Source organism: Amblyraja radiata, chromosome 24 (assembly GCF_010909765.2).
Source record: "Amblyraja radiata isolate CabotCenter1 chromosome 24, sAmbRad1.1.pri, whole genome shotgun sequence".
Taxonomy (NCBI): Eukaryota; Metazoa; Chordata; class Chondrichthyes; order Rajiformes; family Rajidae; genus Amblyraja; species Amblyraja radiata.
The window spans coordinates 4,210,303-4,223,637 of NC_045979.1; the positions used below are offsets into that span (position 1 = coordinate 4,210,303).

Consider the following 13,335-nt stretch of genomic DNA (forward strand, 5'->3'; position numbering starts at 1 on the left):
CAACTGTGTAAGAAGGAACTGCAGATGCTGGTTTACACCGAAGATGGGCACAAAATGGTGGAGTAACTCAGCGGGACAGGCAGCATCTCTGGAGAGAAGGAATGGATGGTGTATCGGGTCGAGACCCGTCAGACTGAGAGTCAGAGAGGAGAGAGGGAAACTAGAGATATGGAAGGATAAGGCATCTTGGACTGCTTGGGAAAAAAGCAGCCTTTTGCTATTTAATAGTCCTTGGTTGCTAAATAAACTCCTTCGGGGGGCCCTAATCATCACCAGTTGTTGATTTCATATTCTTAAATTACCATTTCTATGAAGCTCAGTTCCTTTTAACTAAATGGCAGAATGAGGAAATGGAAAATGCATGTTGTGTATGTGTGTGTGTTTAATATTTGCTTCCTGTTTTCAGTTGATCACAGCCGTGTGCAGCTGTCCCTGGTCATTTCCGACACTGATACTGATTACATCAATGCAAGCTTCATCAAGGTATGCACTTTCTAAATGGAAACTGCCAAAAATAAGAATGGCCAGTGCATTTCAGTGGAAATAATTTTTGATCATACCTTCACATATTAAGTTTGAGAGAGAGGGAGAGAGAAAAGCGTGCTCAGTGAGGACTGGAAGGAGCAGAACTGCAGAAACCGGGGTGGGTCTCCAATAATCGGGGAAAGCATAGAAGTTGTTTGAGACCTCGGCTCAAATGTTTTGATGGAATATATCAGGAGAAACAATTTGCAGTTGTTGAAAGATTGTTTTTTCTATGACATATGGTTAAGCTGAATGCCAAAAGAACCATTGGTAATGTCTTGTACCTTATAACAACTCGATGATCATTCTGCCCATTGGATTCGTGCTCCCAAGGGAGAAATTGCATGAGTCCCATTCCTCCTCTGTCCTTTTCCCTGTACTTCTTCAATTTATTCTCTTTAATACATGTCCATTTAAATTCTTTTTTTGATTCTTTGCTGTGATCCACACTAGGGGATAACTTATACAGTAGCCTTTTCCGCATGAATTTTAACATGTTGGAGGAAACCACAACACCCAGAGGAAACTTGCATGGACACAAGGAGATGGTGCAAATTCTGCAAAGACATCATCCAAGGATCAAAGTTTCCTTGCAGTGCAAGGCCATAGCACCAAGTACTGTGCCACCATGCCGCCCATGAAATCACTGTGCCATTTGTATGATGCCTAGCTTAAGCATTGAACTGTGATCTGGAATGCTTGGCATGAAATGGTGCAGAGGTGAAGCAGTTCAAAAAATAATTGGATAAATAAGATGAAATCAAATAGTTGTTCGGAAGAGAACAGCAGGGGTTTCTTGCAAAGCTCCAGAGTTATAATGGGCTGAAAAGCCTCTTACTTGGACAGTATGACTCACATCAAAACAAGCCCTTGAAAGGCGATAATTTGAAATGAAGAAGTAGATAGAATCAGAAATGTTGACAACACAGAAGTGATAGATAACTATTGCAAAACAAAATGTACATAGAGATAATAGAGATAAAAGAACTTTGGGGAAATGTTAGTCAGAAAAGGCATGTGGGAGACCTAGGGCAAAAATCTAGAGAGCGAATCTATGTGAATTGAGATGATGGATAGGATGTGATAGAAACAAAGGCAATAGGTGCAGGTGTAGGCCATTCGGCCCTTCGAGTCAACACCACCATTCAATATGATCATGGCTGATCATCCTAAATCAGTTCCCCTTTCCAATTTCCCCCCCATATCCCTTGATTCTCTTAGCCCTATGAGCTAAATCTAACTATCTCTTGAAAACATCCAGTGAATTGGCCGCCACTGCCTTCTGTGGCAGAGAATTCCACTGATTCACAACTCTCGGGATGAAAAAATGTTTCCTCATCTCGGTCCTAAATGGCCTGCCCCTTATTCTTAAACTGTGACCCCTGGTTCTGGACTCTCCCAACATGGGAACATATTTCCCGCATCTAGTCTGTCCAATCCCTTAAGAATTTTATATGTTTCTATAAGATCCGTATAAGATACAATATTACCAAATAGTAGAAAAGATTTACTACTAAATCTAAATAAGTAAAAATCATATTGTAATTGTGGAAGATCTCAAGTAAACAAAATAAACAAGTGAAGAGATGTAATGAGAATGGAGCAGACTGAGTATTTCCCAATTATGTACAAAATGTGAGAACGTTTACAATGAAAAATGCTAAAGCCAGTCACTGGAAAAATTATGTAAGTAAGCATGGCAAAATATTGAGAGAATAATGATCTCAACATAAATAATATTCAAAATAATTGAATGGTATAGATGGTATAATCAGATTTTTAGATTGGGGAAATGGCAACTATGATAGAGCACAAGAAGGTAAACTGGAGAAAAATCGTGACACAATAGTCAATGACAGAATTAATAATGGGAAACAAGGAAATGGCAGAGCACTTTGGTTCTATCTTCACTAAGGAAGACAATCTCCCAGAAATATTATGTTTCAACAATGTCCCATAAAACTGGGTGGCAGTGTGAACTGTGAGGACCATGCTCTGAAGCTGCAGGGTGACTTGGACAGGTTGGGTGAGTGGGCAGATGCATGGCAGATGCAGTATTATGTGGATAAATGCGAGGTTATCCACTTTGGTGGCAAGAACAGGAAGGCAGATTGTTATCTGATTGGTGTTAGATTAGGAGAAGGGGGGATGCAACGAGACCTGGGTGTTCTTCTACATGAATCACTGAAAGTAAGCATGCAAGTACAGCAGGCAGTGAAGAAAGCTAATGGCATGTTGGCCTTCATTGCGAGAGGAGTTCAGTATAGGAGCAAGAAGGTCCTTCTGCAGTTGAACAGGGCCCTGGTGAGACCACACCTGGAGTATTGTGTGCAATTTTGGTCTCCTAATTTGGGGAAGGACATTCTTGCAATTGAGGGAGAGCAGCGTAAATTCACCAGGTTAATTCCAGGGATGGCGGCATTAGTTGACTTGGCTTGTATTCACTGGAATTTAGAAGGATGAGAGGGTATCTTGTAGAAACATATACAATTCTTAAAGGAATGGACAGGCTAGATGTAGGAAAAATGTTCCTGATGTTAGAGGAATCCAGAACCAGGGGTCACAGTTTAAGAAATAAGGGGTAGGCCATTTAAGACTGAGATGAGGAAAAGCATTTTCAGCCAGAGAGTTGTGAATCTGTGGAATTCTCTGCCAATTCACTGGATGTTTTCAAGAGAGAGTTAGATTTAGCTCTTAGGGTGAAAGGAATCAAGGGGGAAAAAGCAAGAACGGGATACTGATTTTAGATGATCAGCCATATCGCTGGCTCGAAGGGCCGTATGGCCTACTCCTGCACCTATTTTCGATGTTTCTATGTTTCTATGATATGTAAAGGAGAAATATATGCAGTTGAAGAATTGCATCTAATAATGCAGACATTTCTCAGCTTTACCCTGAGGACTTTGTCTATTGCAGGTCCCAAATTAGTTATTCAAGTCCCGGAAAGTTAATGAAATTCACAGTCACTTGATTCAGTGGCAAGATCATTGTCCACGAAACCAAACTGACCTACGCAACTGAAATATTACAAAAGTCACATGAGCGTTACAAATCTAACAAACATTTTAAATTTTATATAAATTGACTTCTAGTTCATAGGGTAGAGCATATTTTATAAAATATTCAATTGACAAAAGGTGACATTCAAAAACGTTTTTCTTTCCAAGGGCGTGTATGGACCACAAGCCTACATCGCAACGCAGGGCCCTTTGCCACACACAGTGCTGGACTTCTGGAGAATGCTGTGGGAGTATAACGTTATCGTAAGCTTTTTTTATTTCTTCAAAACAAGATTTGATATGAACCCTGCCTGGTACATTTGAGCCAAGTAAAATATCCTCTCTAAACAACTCGCAACCAAAGGTAAATATTGTGGATGTGTGAGATCTGAATTACAATCCAAACATTGAAACATGTCGGCAGGTCAAGCAGCATGTGGAGAATGAAACCCTATTAATATTTGCGATCATTGACCTTTTATAGTTCTTAGCCATAAGTTAACGATGTAGCAACTTTTGAATGTCATTTGCTTTCTAATTTGCAATATTTAATTTGTTTTTCATTTTTACTAATTCCCTTGGAGGTTCCTTAGTTTTCATTCAATGCAACTGGTTGTGTGGAGGAACCACATTAGTACGTGGTAAGGAGCCAGTCATATTGGCTTGGGATGGAAATCACATTTGCAGAAAGAACTGCAGATGCTGGTAAAATCAAAGGTAGAATCAAAATGCTGGTGTAACTCAGCGGTTGAGACAGCATCTATGGAGAGAAGGAATTGGCGACGTTTTGGGTCGAGACCCTTATTCAGACTGATGTCAGGGGAGGGGGCAGGACAGAGAAAGAATGTAGGTGGAGACAGGAAGATTAGTGGGAGAACTGGGAAAGGGGCGGGGGAAAGCAAGGGCTAATTGAAGTTAGAGAAGTCAATGTTCATACCGCTGGGGTGCAAACTACCCAAGTGAAATATCAGGTGCTGTTCTTCCAATTTGTGCTGGGCCTCACTCTGGCAATGGAGGAGGTCCAGGACAGATGGGTCAGATTGGGAATGGGAGGGGGAGTTGAAGTGCTGAGCAACTGGGCGATCAGGTTCGTTAATGCGGACTGAGCAGAGGTGTTCAGTGAAATGATCGGCGAGCCTGCATTTGATCTCGCCATTGTAGAGAAGTTAACACCTGCAACAGCGGATGCAGTAGATGAGGTTGGATGAGGTGCAAGGTTGGAGGAGGTTCACTTCAAACATTAACTGCTCCTTTTGACAGAAGCATCAAAGGACATAGATTTAAGGTGATGGGCAAAATACACAAAAAAAGACATAAGTAGTTAAATTCATGAACATATTTTCTGAGAGATTGGTGGAAGCCTCTTGTGACTTTGTGACTTTTGAAAAGGAATTGACTAAGTAATTGGTTAAGTACTTGAAAGAAAAATATATTTACAGGGCTCCAGGGGAAAAGATGATGAATGTGACTAATGGGATTACACATGCAAAAGGCAGTGTGGGATGAATGGCCTTCCCCATGATGTTATGATTCTATGTTTATCTAAATTAGGACGTTGAATTGGAATGACTTGTTTTCCCTTGATTCTGTCCCATGCTTCTGAAGCTCTTGCTTGATGACGGTTCTTCCCCATGTTGGTCAAGGAAGGATCCTGAGCATAAATCTTCAAGTCACTATGCTGTGACTTGATATTAACCAATCAAGCAATTAACGTCATTCTTAACCGGTATATTTGAAACTGACTTTACTGCTTACTTACATGGGGAAACATAGCCACTTTATGATGTTGGTGTTATAAATTGTAACTCTCTTTTATGCTGTGACAATGAAACTGGCACGACACTTCATGAAAGGTGTATCTTATGAATCCCCTCTCGATGTTTCCTCCCATTAGAGAGATCAAAGGTAACCAAAATATATTTCCTCATATAATTGCAAGTTGGTACATGAATTAAGGTTGAAGCTCAACATTAGGGACTGTCTCCCTAACATGTTTGCATTCCTTCATTCTATCAGGTAGTCGTTATGGCTTGTCGTGAGTTTGAGATGGGACGGGTAAGTACACATTTGTTTTCATCAAAGGCTATTGATTTAGTCATTTGAAGAATTAAAAAGGATTTTTTTTTTTTTTACGAGGAAATTTGGCATAGAATATCAAAACTAGGAGATTATGTCGCAAATTTTACAAAACACTTGTTAGAGGACACGGTGTGGTATACTCTGGTTGCTCTGGTGGGAGTGCAGAAGAGCTTCCCAAGGATATTACCTGGACTGGAGGACTAGTTATAGTGAGAGATTAGATAGGCTGGGCATGGTTTCCTTGGAATGAAGGTGGCCAAGGAGTGACCTGGTAGAGGTAAAGGTGCAACAGCATCTATGGAGCAAAGGAAATTTCCTTCGCTCCATAGATGCTGCTGCACCCGCTGAGTTTCTCCAGCACTTTTGCCTACCTTCGATTTTCCAGCATCTGCAGTTCCTTCTTAAACACCTGTTAGAGGTATATTATAAGGCATAGATAGAATTTGTTTTAGAATGGTATGGATATCAAAAACAAGATGGCATAGGTTTAAGGCATAGGAGAGGAAAGAGTTTTAAAGGGGACCTGAAGGGGAATTGTTTCACAAAAGTGGTGAATATCTGAAAAAACTGCCAGAGGAAGTGGTGTAATCAGCCACAATCATTATATTTTAAGAGCCATTGAGACAGAGCCTTAATTCAGCAAGGCATGATGGAAATTGATCTAATGCAGACAAATAAGATGAGTGCAGATGGCTAAGAAAGTTGGTATGGACATGTTGGGGCAAATTAATTGTGTCTGTTCTTACTCTCTGACTCCATGAAGTAAAGCTGTACCTTTCATGACTTACTGCACCGCATCCGTGTACACACTTTGGGAAGGGCATCAAGAACCAAAACAAAAACACTCCTAGAGTGTGGGAGAAATCATCTGGAGATACTAGAGAATTCAGTTTGATCTCTTTCTGTGCTTTGTGCCTGAGTTTTGTGTCTCCTTACCTTTCAGAAAAAATGTGAGCGATATTGGACCGACCAAGGAGAAGATCCATACTGTACTGGGCCTTTCAGTATTACTTGTGTGAGTACTTTAACCATGCATGAACTATCTATAAATAACTCTTCTCCCTATTTAGTGTAGCCTCAATAATCCTTTCACTTTTGCTGCACAAGTTTGGCTTTTAAAATAACATGCTGTTTTAGTTAGAGATAGACACAAAATGCTGCAGTAACTCAGCGGATTAGGCAGCATCTCTGGAGAGAATGGACAAGTGCCATTTTGGGTTGGGATCCTTCTTCAGACTGAAGAAGGGTCCCGACTCGAAACATCACCTGTCCATTTTCTCCAGAGATGCTGCCTGACCCGCTGAGCTACTCCAGCATTTTATGTCTATCTTTGGTATAAACCAGCATCTATAATTCCTTTCTATAATTCCTGTGCCTGGAAGGTCATGTTTGACTAATCTTCTTGAATTTTTTGAAGAGGTTACTCGGGAAATTGATGAGGGTAAAGCAGTGGATGTTGTATATATGGACTTCAGTAAGGCCTTTGACAAGGTTCCTCATGGAAGGTTGGTTAAGAAGGTTCAATGGTTGGGTATTAATGGTGGAGTAGCAAGATGGATTCAACAGTGGCTGAATGGGAGATGCCAGAAAGTAATGGTGGATGGTTGTTTGTCAGGTTGGAGGCCAATGACTAGTGGGGTGCCACAGGGATCTGTGTTGGGTCCACTGTTGTTTGTCATGTACATCAATGATTTGGATGATGGTGTGGTAAATTGGATTAGTAAGTATGCAGATGATACTAAGATAGGTGGGGTTGTGGATAATGAAGTAGATTTTCAAAGTCTACAGAGAGATTTATGCCAGTTGGAAGAGTGGGCTGAAAGATGGCAGATGGAGTTTAATGCTGATAAGTGTGAGGTGCTACATCTTGGCAGGACAAATCAAAATAGGACGTACATGGTAAATGGTAGGGAATTGAAGAATGCAGGTGAACAGAGGGATCTGGGAATAACTGTGCACAGTTCCCTGAAAGTGGAATCTCATGTAGATAGGGTGGTAAAGAAAGCTTTTGGTGTGCTGGCCTTTATAAATCAGAGCATTGAGTATAGAAGTTGGGATGTAATGTTAAAATTGTACAAGGCATTGGTGAGGCCAATTCTGGAGTATGGGGTACAATTTTGGTCGCCTAATTATAGGAAGGATGTCAACAAAATAGAGAGAGTACAGAGGAGATTTACTAGAATGTTGCCTGGGTTTCAGCAACTAAGTTACAGAGAAAGGTTGAACAAGTTAGGGCTTTATTCTTTGGAGCGCAGAAGGTTAAGGGGGGACTTGATAGAGGTCTTTAAAATGATGAGAGGGATAGACAGAGTTGACGTGGATAAGCTTTTCCCACTGAGAGTAGGGAAGATTCAAACAAGGGGACATGACTTGAGAATTAAGGGACAGAAGTTTAGGGGTAACATGAGCGGGAACTTCTTTATCCAGAGAGTGGTGGCTGTGTGGAATGAGCTTCCAGTGAAGGTGGTGTAGGCAGGTTCGATTTTATAATTTAAAAATAAATTGGATAGTTATATGGACGGGAAAGGAATGGAGGGTTATGGTCTGAGCGCAGGTATATGGGACTAGGGGAGAATACGTGTTCGGCACGGACTAGACGGGTCGAGATGGCCTGTTTCCATGCTGTAATTGTTATATGGTTATTATATGGTTATTACATGCTGCTTTAGTGTTCTTTTAATTGTTCAGACAAAAACAATGAAAGCATCTATCATGTTTGGATGGTAGATAAAAATGCTGGAGAAACTCAGCGGGCGAGGCAGCATCTATGGAGCGAAGGAATAGGTGATGTTTCGGGGCGAGATCCTTCTTCAGACCTTCTTCTGAAGAAGGGTCTCGACCCGAAACGTCACCTATTCCTTCGCCCCATAGATGCTGCCTCGCCCGCTGAGTTTCTCCAGCATTTTTATCTACCTTCGATTTTTCCAGTATCTGCAGTTCTTTCTTAAACATATCATGTTTGGATCATCAGCAGTTAAAACTAACAAAGGAAACTGTTCATGTTGTGCTGGAATTATTTATTTGCAGAGGTTGAGTTTCCAATTCTGGTCCAATGCACTTTTGGAGGATTCATCGTATTGTTAATACTGCAAAAATGGAATTAGAATAACAGAAGCAGAAAAAGTGGGATATTGTGTGGAAAGAAAAGGGATTTGGGTAAAATTAGACAAATGATCCAGTATCATGGGCTGCATAACTTCTTTCTGGAACAATATATAATTATTATAACCTATTATTTATAAAAATCTAGAACCTGAAAATCCATTAGAGATTGTCGTGGTTTAGAGACTTAAAGTTGGACAAGATGACACAGACACGGAGAATTCTTCAAGAAGACGAAAGCCTTTATTTGCAAACATCAGCTGGAACATTCAGAGATGACAGATCACCTGTCTGTTCTCTAATTGCTCTCCGATTCACAGAAACGAGTAGCTTTTATTTCAGTTCTTTAGCCCTATCTCTGCTTCTTTATCTTGCTTGCTGTACTCCTTTCACATCAATCTATCTTCAATTCTAATATTTTCTGTTTCGCCACTATTAAATCCCGACCTTGGTTAAATCTTATTAAACTTTACATTTCCCGTCCATATCTCGTCCCTCACTCGCCACCCTTAAAATTAACTTCTAACGTCCCAGCTTTGTCCTGCCACCATTATGTAGGTATGTTGCAAAGCCTACCTGAAGCGTCGCTGAATATCTGCCGCTGAGGTTGTGCGCGATTTTGGCGCCGTTTAGAGGGGGCGGGTTTAAAACGCGATTTTCTCTAAGCTGTTCCAATCGAAAATGTTCAGCCTAGTTAATTATTAACGAAAAATCGCTGGAAGACCCCGTCGCAAAAGCTATTATTAGGTTTAAAGGCCTTGAATAATAGTTATAGTAGTTTAAAAATCAAACTTTAAACCCGCGACCGTCAGCAACCGCAGGGTCTCATAAAGAAAATAGCAGAAGGTAGGTTGTATATTTTTACATTCAAAAGGGCTTCTAAAGATCCTTTTATACAAAATTTAATATTGCGAGTAGCTCAATTTGGGCCCATTATATCGCGCAGTATTTTTCTCGGCATTTGGGGCACAAATCTACCGCAATGTGAACGTTCTAAACCAGCGCGTTCCACAGGGACCCACTGGAAAGCTGATTTAAATGGGCATTTATTTACAGCAATTGAACACTGAATTCCTTCCATTTGGCCTATAAATTAATGTAAATGAGATTTAAAAATCATGTTTTATTGTGAATTATTTGTGAATATTATTTGGACATTTAGGCTATTTAAAAATGTTAATCATTTATTAAGAATTGGATAGATGTTTAGATCTAGTAATTGAAGTCTGAAATTAGCTACAATTAGGTAACTAACTAATTATATGCTTTAATTTCAGGTCATCCAAGTAAGATTATTTTATATTTGTTTCAGAATGCTTCAATCTATGATAACTGAAAATTTCATTCAGTTCTCTTAATTTCTAAGAAAGTTATGGGCTTTTGACTGTTCACGATCACAACTTTTTTGTTATGTCCATAGAAAATCAATAGGGAACAAGATGCTCATTTCCGAGTATGAAAATGGCCATAACTTTTTAAATACTTGAGATATGAAAGTGAATTAGATGTCAAATTAAACTTATTTTTATGCTTTATCTGATGGGATAAATTACAGACTTGATTTTTAAAATCTCAAAATTTTGTAACATTGCTACATTATGTTTCAGTTAAAGCCAAGGCTACCCACACCATATTACATTGTTACATATTGGTTTATATGTTTACACACAAAAATACAAATGTATTTATTAAGAATACAGATACACTACACAAAAGTAAAATTAAATAAAAATAAGTAACTTGTTTAGCGCCTTGATTACTAGATAAATGTTAAGTGCTGCAAAACTAACAATCACGTGAGTCTGAGTACAATAAGCTGATTACATAAAAATAGCTGACATGATATGCTGGCTATGATAAATGTCTTAATTAAGTCTTCTATAACTTACATAAGATATTGGTCAGCTATTGACTGAATAAATTCATAGTTAATTAGAAGGTAAAATCAATAACTTTAAATGTAACATAAGAACGGAGCAAGGTGAGGCTCACTGGCCCTTTGATCTTGCTCTGACACCTTTGGATCATGGCTGATATTCTACCTCAGTGCCATTTCCCTGCGCTATCTCACAATTCCCCTTAATTTCCCTTAATATGCAGAAATGTATCAGTCTCATATTCCCTTAATATGCAGAAATGCATCAGAAATATATCGGTCGGAATGAACTCCATGTCTAATCCTCCATAGTCACCCAAGACGCAGAATTACAATGATCTACCATCTCCCTCTTCATCCCAGCCAAAAAGAGACTATCCCTTATTCAGAGAGTGGAACTCCTGGCTCTTCACCCCTAAGAGTAGGTCAAGAGAAGATGTCTATAAGGCTCCTACATTTTCCTTTGCTAGTCTGTTCGTTTTTACAATATCAATACAAGCTCTCACATTATTCTACCTTGCCTTTAAATCAGTTCCTTGGTGTGCCACTGCTGAGTTTCAAAGTACACCCGATCCTCAAATCAACTGTTATTGCTGGCAATTTTATTAGCCTCTTCCTTTGATTTAACGCTATCCTCATTTATTCTCATCAGCCAAGATTGAATCAAATTTTCTTTGGGGATTTGTATGTAAAATATATATTTTTAGCAGTTAATGCATTATTTCTTTAAAAAGAACACATTGCCATTCCATCATCAGACCTGTAGCACATATTGCCATTAACCAATTTACTCATCAGGCTTTCACAGTTTTCTTTGTTAAGATTTAAAACCCTAATTTTACTTCGGAGTCACGTGAGTGATTCCGTGAAGAGCCCGCTCAGCACGCATGCGCGGCATTAACGCCAGCAGTGCAACAGCGGCGCATCGGGAGTCAGGCGCTCCCGCTACGAGCCTGAAGGAAAGGACCAGGGCAGAGTTTGAATCCATCTTAGTTAGTTTCTCAAAATATTGGCCTCAAACTACCTCATTATTTCCATGAATTTGTTCTCCACCTCATTATTGTTAACCTGTGTTGATTATTGTTGCCCTATTTCCCATATTGCAAGCACTGCTAATTTCCTGAATGTCCAATTGTTATCATCTTAGCCAGATAAATAGTTCCCACCAATGTGTTCCACCCTTTGCTATAACTTAATTCAACCCAATTTGATTCTAATTACACATCATGATTTGTTGAGCCACGACCTTTACACTAACAGTGTAACGATTGCACCAACAACCACGACACACGTCAATCCTCTTATTCATTGCTGCACACCACTTCCTTTTAACTGTCCTTCATTAATGTCAAATATCCTTAAACATTCAGTTCTTAGTGTTAGTCTCCCTGCAACCATATTCCTGTGTTGCCAATTACATCATGCCTATTTGTGCCATTAATCAATTTACCGTAGTGAGCATTGCGAAATCTCACTTTTAATGTCGGCATGTTCTGCACTTTAACCCCTTTTTTATTGTTTACCTTTGTTTCCGCTGTCTACCTTTGTACCTTACCATTATTCAAACTTCCACTTCCTGCTTTCTTTCTCTGCTTCCTGAATTCTCCATGAAGTTTCCATTCCTCTGCCAAGCTAGTAAAAACCATCCACAACATCACCGACAAACACCTGTGTAAAGGCTCTTGGTCCCAGACCTGGCGACCTGCAACCAGTCAGATATGTACAGTTTTCACCTTCCATAGAAATGATCCTAATGCCCCAGAAAGGGAAAGCCATTTTGACACTTCTCGAGCCATTTGCTCAATCTTCCTATTCCTTTATGTCAGCACATGGCACGAGGAGTAATCCTGAGATTACTGCATTTGAGATCCTCTTTCCTAACTTTTTAAGCTCTACCTACAGGTGGTCATCCCTGGATGTTAAACTATGATACCCATCTCACTTTACTGGCCATTTAGTTCTGGTTGAAAGAAACTGGTGACCCCGACAATCTTGAGGTAACAGGCATTGGTCAATCATGTGTAGGGAGGAACTGCAGATGCTGGTTTAAATCGAAGACAGACACAAAAAGCTGGAGTAACTCAGAAGGTTAGTCAGCATCACTGGAGAAAAGGAATAGGTGATGTTTTGGGGCAAAATTCTTCTGAAGGAGGGTCTCGACCGGAAACGTCACCTATTCCTTTTCCCCAGAGATGCTGTCTGACCCGCTGAGTTACTCCAGCATTTTGTGTCTATCATTGGTAACTCATTAACAACTTTACAATGCCTCACTTTAGAATATCTCTCTCATTCTCTAGGAAAAAGAAGAGGTCAAATTGGAATATATCATCAGAACATTGAAAGTTCATTACCAAAATGTGAGTAAAATAATGAAAGATTTGTATCTAATTGTTACCATGAAGGATGACAAAATAACTGAAAACATCAATGAAACTCTACTCACGCTTGGTAACGTTTCATTGATGTTTTCAGTTATTTTGTCATCTTAATACAATTTCATCACAATGTTGCTTTAGATCCCAGTCACCTATTGCATTAGTGATCAGGTTGATTGAGAATCTGCATGTGTCTAATTGCACTTCTGATCAGAAGATAAAGATCAATAATAATGACTATCTTGGTCATGTAATTTCTACACTTGTTTTGTTCAGGATGTGATCATAAATTTTCATTTCACTTTCTGCCAGGTGGTGAGATAGTGAGATGAAAATCAAGAATGTTTTTTATTGATGAGTGTTTTATTTCATTAGTTAC

At 39.5% G+C, this 13,335-nt stretch overlaps 1 protein-coding gene across 2 annotated transcripts in view; it reads left to right on the top strand.

The window, feature by feature from the left end:
* Positions 1-13,335, top strand: part of ptpn22 (protein tyrosine phosphatase non-receptor type 22) — a 116,817-nt gene that overhangs the window by 27,872 nt on the left and 75,610 nt on the right. For both annotated transcript variants that reach the window (XM_033042284.1, XM_033042285.1), the window contains exons 3-7: positions 407-483; positions 3,693-3,788; positions 5,541-5,579; positions 6,547-6,618; positions 12,879-12,938. In XM_033042284.1, the coding sequence (XP_032898175.1) occupies positions 407-483; positions 3,693-3,788; positions 5,541-5,579; positions 6,547-6,618; positions 12,879-12,938 (344 nt within the window). The remainder of the gene's footprint in view (positions 1-406; positions 484-3,692; positions 3,789-5,540; positions 5,580-6,546; positions 6,619-12,878; positions 12,939-13,335) is intronic.